Genomic DNA, 9,488 nt, shown 5'->3' with positions numbered 1-9,488 from the left:
GTGTCAGAGGCAGTGCAGTTGGCGCAGGATAGAGCAGGGTTTAGGGCTGTTGGGCATAGGGTCGCTATGAGTCACAAACGACTCGACGGCACAAAACAACAACAACAACAATGCAGAACCTATACTTGGACCAAGAGGCAGTCAGCAGAACACAGCAGGGAGACACTGGATGGTTCCAAATCAAGAAAGGGGTCTGTCAGGGATATACTTTGTCTCCATACCTTTTCATTCTGTATGCAGAACAGATCATCCGTGATGCTGGGCTGTACGAGGAGGAATGTGGCATCAGGATTGGTGGAAGAATCTGAGGAAGACCTGAAACGCTTGCTGCAGAAGGTCAAGGACTGCAGTCTTTAATATGGATTCAAGCTCAACATCAAGAAAACACAGATTCTCACCACTGGGGCAATTGGAAGCATTAGTATGGGTGGTGAAGAGATTGAGATAGATAAGAGTTTTTGTTTACTTGGTTCCACAGTGAACACTCTTGGTAACAGCAGCCAGGAAATCAGGAGACTAATTACATTGGGAAAGTCAGTTGTGAGGGACCTCTCAAGAGTACTGAAGAGCAGCAACATCAGGCTGGAGGCTGAGGTGCACCTGATTAAGGCTATAGCCTTTGCAATTATGTGCTATGCATTGAAGAGTTGGACAGTGACTAGGGATGATAGAAAGAGAATTGATGTCTTTGAGCTTTGGTGCTGGAGAAGAGTGTTGAATAGACCATGGACTGCTAGGAGAACAAACAGGTTAGTCCTGGAGAGGGTAAAGCCAGAATGCTCCCTGGCATCAAGGATTCTGAAGCTTCCTCTGACATACTTTGGGTATGTTGCAAGGAGGAACTGGTCCTTGGTGAGGGTCATTATGTTTGGGAGAGTGGAGGGATGGTGCAGGAGAGGAAGACCCTCGATGAGATGGTAGATTCTGTGAGTGCAGTTGTTGGAATGAGTGTGTTTGAGACGGCGAGGTTGGCACAGGATAGAACAGCATTTAGGGCTCTTGTACATAGGGTCGCTATGAGTTGCAAGCGAATCGATGGCACATAACAACAACAACATTATTGACATGACAAGAGTCTAGATTAAGAGCATAATAAAGTAGACTGGGGTGGGGGGAGTATTACATAACAATGAAAGAATTTTTTTTTTTCTATTCCAAGAGAAAAGCGACTAGGTGGGGAGGGATGGGCCAGGAGGAAAATGTACAATGAATAATTGGAAATCTAAAGTCTCTATAAACTTTTGTTAACATCTCAATTAAAAGAAGAAACCTAGGGAAATAGAGGCAACGATTCTGAGGCTCCATCTAACATACTTTGGTCATGTTGTGAGGAGAGACCGGTCCTTAGAGAGGGACATCATGCTTGGGAGGGTGGAGGGATGGCGCAGGAGAGGAAGGCCCTCTATGAGGTGGATTGATTCAGTGACTGGGTTAATTGGGATGGGAGTGTCAGAGACAGTGTGATTGGCACAGGACAGAGCGGAGTTTAGGGCTGTTGTACATAGGGTCGCTATGAGTCGCAGGCGACGCAACGGCACATAACAACAACAGAGAAATAGAAGAATATATCATGTTAATGACTATGAAAACTTAGTATTCTAAAAATGAAATTATACCAAAAGCAATTTAGAAGTTCAGTGTAATACCAATATAAATACTTATTCTATTCTTTGATGAGATGGAAAAAGGCAATTTACAATTTTGTCTGGAATGGAACGAGACTCCAAACAAACAAAGCACTACTGTAAAAAGAAAAACAAGGTAGGAGGCATCACACCCCTGTGATCTCAAATCTTACTACATAGTCATAGGAATCAAGACAACATGACAACGTTATAATGATGGACACAAAGATCAATGGAATAGACTCCAGAGCCCAGAAATCAACTCATCTACCTATGGTCAAGATGAGCAGTTCCTCTTTGATGAGGAGACAGAATCTGTTAAGTGCGGAAATGAGAGCCTCTTTGACAAAGAAAACTGAAGCAAGATCCACATGTCACACAAAAACCAACTCAAGGTAGATCAAGGATCTTGGAGTAAAACCAAAGACTATAAAATTCATCAGATAAAAGCTAGAAACAACTCTAGAAGCCTTACTCTACAGCATTAATGGATTTCTAAGAAAGGTTATATTTGCCTTATGTAGGGTATTCTATTGCTTTGTGAAAAATAGGGAGGTCTGGTGGCCTAGTAGATAGAGAGTTGTACTGACAACCCAAGGGCCAATGGTTCAAAAGATGGGAATTCTTCTCTCATTTGATTTAAAGTTTCTAAAAACCTGCTGGAAGATCAACTATGAGTCAGTACCCACTCCACAGTGATGATTTTGAGCTTTTTATGTAAGAAAACACAGCAGACCATGATTAGCACTTGAGTCTAGGTTCACTTATGCTGTTGTATTTGTTGCATTGGGACCCATTCAGACATTTTTGAGCAGCCAGTGGTTGACAAAGGCTGATTGGTACATAATAACCTCATTAGCGCCAGCTAGAAAAGCTTTGACTTTCTCTGTGTTCTCTCATATTCCGATGGACTTGCCTTGGGTAATGTGAATGATGATTCATTCAATGATGGTAATGAGCCAATGTCTCAACAACAAGCAGAAGATTATACTCTACTTATATTTTCTATTGATGTGTAGTGTATTCAGGTTAACCAGAAGTTTAACCTGGCAATCAAAAGGTCAGTAGTTTAAATGTACCTGTAGTAGTTCCATATGAGAAAGATGAATTAGACTGTCCCCAGCAAACGATACAGTCTTGAAAACCTGATGGAGGGTGTCATGATTGAATCCAGAACCAGCATTAAATATGTGAGTGGCCACATCAAGTCACATGGCCAGCCTATATTTTGGGGGAAGGAAGGAGATTTCATTCCTTGATGAGAATATCTTCAAGATACTGCTACAAAACCTTGGGTGCAGAAACAGGAGTAAGTTGTGGGCTTCTTCACAATTTCCTCACTTCTACAACTGGATCTTAAAAAAAAAAAAGCCCAAGAAGTCCAATGTAAATGGCTAACATTAAAACTTGTAGAATTGTATAACCAGAAGAGATATGTCTTTGAAGTTGTGCACAGTTTTATTAATGTACTTGATCAACAGAAAATATTTAATTTTTCAATTTAGCTTTTATTCAGTGTCTATTTTTACGTTATTTCCCATTCTGTTGTTGGCAATTACCACAGAGTAGTATTGTTATTTGTGCCTTGGTTTTGTCAAACATACCGTATTTCTCCTGTCCTTCCATAGCAGGAACTATGAAATACATATTTGAAACACTTCCATTAATGATGCCATATTTTATTCCTAAATTAGTGAATTATTGAGAGTAATGTATAAATATCCAATGTTTAGGTGTTCTACTAAGTCTTCCTCACTAAATATAATAATTACCTCCTCCTTCCACATGATGTCTCTGTTTATTCAGGGTGAGAGAACTAGAAGGGATCTGAGAGATTATCTTACTTCTAAACCCCTCATTTTATGTACCAAGACATAGACCCTGAAAAACCCAACGTCCAAAGTTAGTAATAGAACTGGCAATGTAGCAACCAGGTCCTCTGATTCCCAGTTTAATACTTTGTCTACTGTTCATTTCATGGTCCCCCTGTAAGTACTTAAGAGTCCTGTAGTATCTAAATTCTTTTCCAGATTACCACCATTCAGTTTTCTAAAATAAGTACTCATTTTCCCTTCTCTTCTTTCTAGCCTTCTATCAGTTTCTAGCTTTTCCCCACACAAGTATTGCAATGTGCCTATCAGGAACACATCAGATCAGCCATCTCTCTGTAAGAAATGTTTGTATGCATTTTACAACCAATAGTTGGAGTGTCTATAAAACAGTTCTCAACTTCTTGACACACGTTCTAGATGAAGAACTATGTGCCTTTGTCTATAAAACTTTGAAAATAATGACCAATTTTGACTCATGATAAAATTTTGAAGGAAGTTGTCATTTATCTCAAATAACTATTGAGTTAACATGTTTCCAGCTTCCCAAATTATCTGACCTGCTGTTGGAGATTGTTTTTATTTGCTAAGTGATCTTTGCCAGGTTAAAAATTTTAATCAGAGGGCAGAATCTGTTTCAAGTGAATATTAGTATACCTCTTAAAATTGCTTGTTAATCCCTGCAGGCTTGGGACATGGCCTTGGCGAATAATCAGCCTTCCATTTGGTTTTTTTCAGGAAGCTTACCGGGAGGAGCAGCTCATTAACCGACTGATGAGGCAGTCCCAACAGGAGCGCAGGATCGCAGTGCAGCTCATGCATGTTCGGCATGAAAAGGAAGTTTTATGGCAAAACAGAATTTTCAGAGAAAAACAATATGAAGAAAGAAGACTTAAAGATTTCCAGGATGCTCTTGATCGAGAAGCGGTAAACAATATCTCCCTTAAAAATCTCTCCAAAGTTACCTTTGATCTTTTCTACCAAGTCATTGTAAACACTACCAGATTTTGTTCCCAATCCCCTTCTTTAGTCTTGGGTCTACAGGTAACAAGCTTAGTTTACCAATAGTGCGTATGTTATTTTGATTGTCTAAAGCTTGTTCTTCAACATTTCCCAGAAGATCTCATGAGACTAATAATACTTTCTAAATTCTTATATACTGAGAAGAACTTTTACATCATTTGGGAGACTGGAGGGACAGCACAGGAGAAGATGACCCTTGATGAGATGGATTGATTCAGTGATTGGGATAGTTGGTAATAGGTGTGTCAGAGACAATGAGGTTGGCACAGGACAGAGCAGGGTTTAGGGCTCTTGTATGTAGGGTCGCTGTGAGTCACAAGTGACTTGATGGCACATGAGAATAACAACAAGATATTTATAAAACCAGACCTAGTAGGACATTTAAACCTTACAGGAACAGGGAAGTAGCACTTTATTTCTCATCTTTGTGGATTCAGCTAAGGTGTTTGATTGAAGAAGCAATATAACTTTAAAAAAATGCAATTTTTGAAAATACCATTTTTTTAAAGTGCCATGCTCTTGAGAGATAGGAACCCAGTGCCTTTGCTTTTTTTTTTTTATACAACAGATGCAGCATAAATATTGGGGTAAGAGGTAGGTGGATTGGAGAAGACATACCATATAAATTTAGCTATGTGGATACTGAGTGTAAACCAATTTGACCTCAATTATCTGGATAGGACTGAAATATGTAGGTAATTGTCTGCTGCTGCTTCAGTAAGAGTAGATGTGACCGGATTAAGTAAGAGTTGAGTACATCAGAAATGGTTGTTTTTAGATGTTTGAGTCGCAGTCGACTTGATGGCATACAGCAACAACATATGTCATTTTCACAGCAGCCATCTGTGGTAGTGTCTATCCTTTTATAAATAAGAAAATCTTAAAGGGCTTGAGGTCACGTAATTTGTCACCATGATAGAGCAGCAAGCAAAGCAAGTCTACCAGCCTCTCTAGTCCCAGCTCATAACACTGAGATTTCTTACCTCCCACGTATTTCCTTTTCCCTTTGCTTCTTTCTCTTTTTAGGTTGCAACCCACTTTACTGTAAGGGGGCAGGAAATAGTGGTGTGTTCAGTCAGCAGGATTGAAGGTAGTGGTAGAAAAGTGGGAGAAGGAAGACTAGGGATCTGGGAAGGAAAGAAAGAAGAAAGAATGGAAGAGAGGAAGGGAAGGAGAGAATAGCAGCAACTGTTCTGTTCTTGCCTCAGAAACTCTGCTGTCTCCTTTAAGTCAGTAGCATTCTGAGATTTCTTCACAGGCGCCCTAGAGAGAATCAAGCTTAGGCCCCGATGGTGTCACTGTCTCCATAAACTCTCATTTCCCCACTCCTACTCCCTGTGACTCCTCCTCTGATTTCTTCATACTTCAAAGACTCAAAACTCAAACTCATTGCTATATATTCAAAACCAATTTATAGCTGACCCTCTGTCAGGTTTTCAGAGGCTGTAAATTGAACAGGAGGGGATTACCCTGTCAAGGAAATCTTTATCCTATTGAGGTTCTGGTGGATTTGAATCCACGAAGGTTCTACCTTTGAGTTGGCAGTGCCACTCTTTATGGACTGCACCACCAGAGTTGTACTTACACAGAATTCTTTCTTCACCAGAACAAAACTTACAAAGAGTGCATCAATTACAAATCCTGATGTAAGCCTCTAAAACATGCAGAATTTACCTTCAAATCCTCTTAGTCCAATTTCTTCCCCAAGAAAGCAAAAATAAAAAATTAAGCCACAAAAGCAAACAATATACTATGGACCTTCTATCACAATCCATTGGTATGCATTTAGCCTCTCATATGTAATGTAAGTAGTATTAACTACCTGTAAAAACCTGCTGGAGGGTTAGCTATGGGTCTTACGGTACAAAACAACAACAACATCACTGTATTTACTCTGATAAGACATTAGGTTAGTTTTTCTGAAGACATTGTTGTTTGTTATGTATTGTCAAGTCAACTACAACTCATAGCAACCCTATGAATGACAGCCCTGAACCTTGCCCTATCCTAAGCCATCTGACATACCTCACCCCATTGCCACTGCCACTGTGTCAGCCTATCTCATCCAGGGTCTTCCTTTCCTGCACTGACCCTCTACCTTTCCAAGCATGATGTCCTTCTCCAAGGACTGTCCCCTACTGGCAACAAGCTTGGTTTCTAAAGGTATGAGATAGTATCAATTTCCTTGCTTCATGTGAAGAAATAGATACTCTTGGAGGCTCACCCCTATATCACACATAGTCTTTGAATCTTGTACATAACTGGAGCTTCAGTTTGACCCAGCTCCTCCATAGTGTGAATTTATTTCTACTTCACACTTGCTAAAATAAGTTACAGGAGGAAAGTCATGTTTCTGGAACATATTAGCACATGATGAGATTTCTCAAGGAGTTGGCATAGCTTTTTAAAAGCAACATTTTTGGCTATTAGAGACCCAGTAATTGAATGTTGTGTTATTCTCAGTTTTAAAGAGCTGAGCTTGACTTTTATATTTTGTGTGAAGAAGGGATTTCCTAAAGAAAATAACAATAGAAACCAAATAGAAAGTGATGACATACTACTTAAGAATCTCTTTATTCCTGAATAATTGAAGCAGTCCTGAAAAACAAAAGTGAAGTGGGAGGCATAGCACTCAAAACAACAGGGTTACTGGTTCAATGACAGCCACATATAACAAGGGAACAGATTTGAGCACCCAGAAATTAAGCCCTCTACCTGTGGTCAACTGGTATTTGACAAGGAAGCAAAGCCTATCAAGTGAGGAAATGATAATCTTTACAACAAATGATGCTGGCAAAACAGGATTCCTATCTGCAGAAAGCTGAAGCAGGATCCATATCTGACTCCATACACAAAAGTCAACTCAAGGTGGATTAGGACCTATAGATAAAGCCCAAAATCATAAAGTTCATATGAGACAAAATGGGACCAAACATAGAAGGCATAAAGTATGGTATAAATAGTCTGGCAAATAAAGCCAGAAATGCACAACTAGGAAAGAATAACATTGATGAATAAGACCTTTGAGAAATTAAGTCCCTGTATGCATCAAAAATGTTATCCAAAAGAGTGAAAAGCAAAAGCTACTGACTGGGGAAAAATATTTGGCAATGGCGTCTCAGATATTTAAAATTTATAGAACACTCACTATAGGGTTTCCACAAGAAAAGACTGATAACACAATTGCAAAATGGGCAAAAGACATGGGGAAAAAAACAAACATGGAAAGTCTTCTCTCAGAGGAAGATGTTCAGATGGCCAGCACACATGAAAAAATGCACAAAATCACTGATAACATAGAGAGGAGTAAATAAAAACCACAATGAGATACTACCTCATCCCGGTGGCAAAGTTGAACAGGACAGTAGGAAATAAATATTGGAGAGGATATGGAAATATTGGAAATTTCATACAATGTTGAGGAAATTATAAAATGGTACAACCAAAAAAGACTATCCAACAGAATGTGAAAATTATCAAACAGTATCACTAATACCACATGCAAGCAAATACCTGCTGAAGATTATCCAAAAATTACTAGCAAAAGCCAGGCTTAGAAAAGGCCAATGTCAGATGGATCTTGTGTTTCATAAACTGTAAATTTTACTGTATGGATTTCAACAAATTATGGCTAACCTTGAGAAGAATGGGAATCCCAGAACACCTGATTGTTGTCATGTGAAACCTATATTTGGACCAAAAAACAGTTGTCAGAACAGAGCAAGGAAACACTGTATGGAACAAAATCAAGAAAGGAGTGCATCAGGGATGTGTCTTGTATCCATACCTTTCCAATCTCTATGCAGAGCAAATTATTCAGGAGGCTGGGCTTTACAATGAGGAATGTGGCATAAGAATTGGGGAAAGACTCATCAACAACCTTTGATATGCAGATGATACAACCATGCTTGCTGAAAATAAGGAAGGCCTGTCAGAGAACTGGACAGTGACTAAGGATGACAGATTGATGGCCTTGATCTGTGGTGCTGAAGAAGAATGTTGAACTATCAAAAAAACAAACAGGTTTGATCCAGAGAGGGTGAAACCAAGTTTCTCCTTAGGGGAAAATATTTTTAAGCTCGGACTCACATATTTTGGTTGTGTTGCCAGTTGGAACCATTCCTTGGAAAAGAACATCATGCTTGGAAGGTTAGAGGGACAGGGCAAGAGAGGAAGACCCTAGATGAGATGGATTGATGCAATGACTATTATACTGGGATTAGGTGTGTTGGGCACAGTGAAACTAACTCAGAATAGGAAGGGTTCAGAGCTGTCTTGCATAAGGTTGCTATGTGCCTCAGGCAAGTCCATGGCACTTAATAAGAACAGCAACCCTGGAAGGCAATTTGACGTTTTCCTCAAAAAGCTGAACCTAGAAATTTCATATAACCCAGCTATTCCACTGTTAGAAATATACCACAAGGAAAATAAAACTAAGATACAAACAGAGATTGTACACAATAACAAGAAAATGGAAACAGCACAGATACCCATCAACAAATGGATGGATTGAGAAATTATGATACATCTGTATAATAGAATAATGTGCAGTAATCAGGACCAATGATTTTGGAAAAATCATTTTACATGTATTACATGGAAAAGTCTTGAGAGTATTATGCTGAGTAAAGTAAGTCTTATGAGGACAAATACTGCATAAGATCATTATTGTAAAAATACAAGGATGACTATCAGAATGTATAAAAGTGTACAAAGGAGGAGGGGGATAAGAGAAAGGGCTGAAGGTGGGAAGGGGGAGAAATCATGAAGTCAAGCATTTCCTCAGTGGAGGAACAGGTGCAGGAATTAGGAAAGATCCAGTGAGGACCTGAAAAGGCAGGGTTATAGTGGGCATAGGTCAATGGTGATTATTTTTTTTTTTAAAATACAATGTATGGGAATGAACATATGAAACACAATGTATATAAAAAACAATGTATATGAATTTTATATGTAAACCAATATAAAATTAAAATATTTTTTAAAAAAAATTTCAAAGAAAATCTTGTCA

The 9,488-nt window shown here is 39.0% G+C and overlaps 1 protein-coding gene across 1 annotated transcript in view; it reads left to right on the top strand.

The window, feature by feature from the left end:
• SPEF2 (sperm flagellar 2) overlaps positions 1-9,488 on the top strand; it is a 331,758-nt gene that overhangs the window by 39,464 nt on the left and 282,806 nt on the right. Inside the window, exon 7 of the mRNA XM_006902126.1 lies at positions 4,193-4,381. Within this exon, the coding sequence (XP_006902188.1) occupies positions 4,193-4,381 (189 nt within the window). The remainder of the gene's footprint in view (positions 1-4,192; positions 4,382-9,488) is intronic.

This window comes from Elephantulus edwardii, unplaced genomic scaffold (assembly GCF_000299155.1).
Source record: "Elephantulus edwardii isolate Elephantulus edwardi_28Jun2011 unplaced genomic scaffold, EleEdw1.0 scaffold00370, whole genome shotgun sequence".
NCBI lineage: Eukaryota > Metazoa > Chordata > Mammalia > Macroscelidea > Macroscelididae > Elephantulus > Elephantulus edwardii.
Note: the sequence above shows the minus strand (reverse complement) of the source record. Positions and strands in the feature narration are given on the sequence as shown.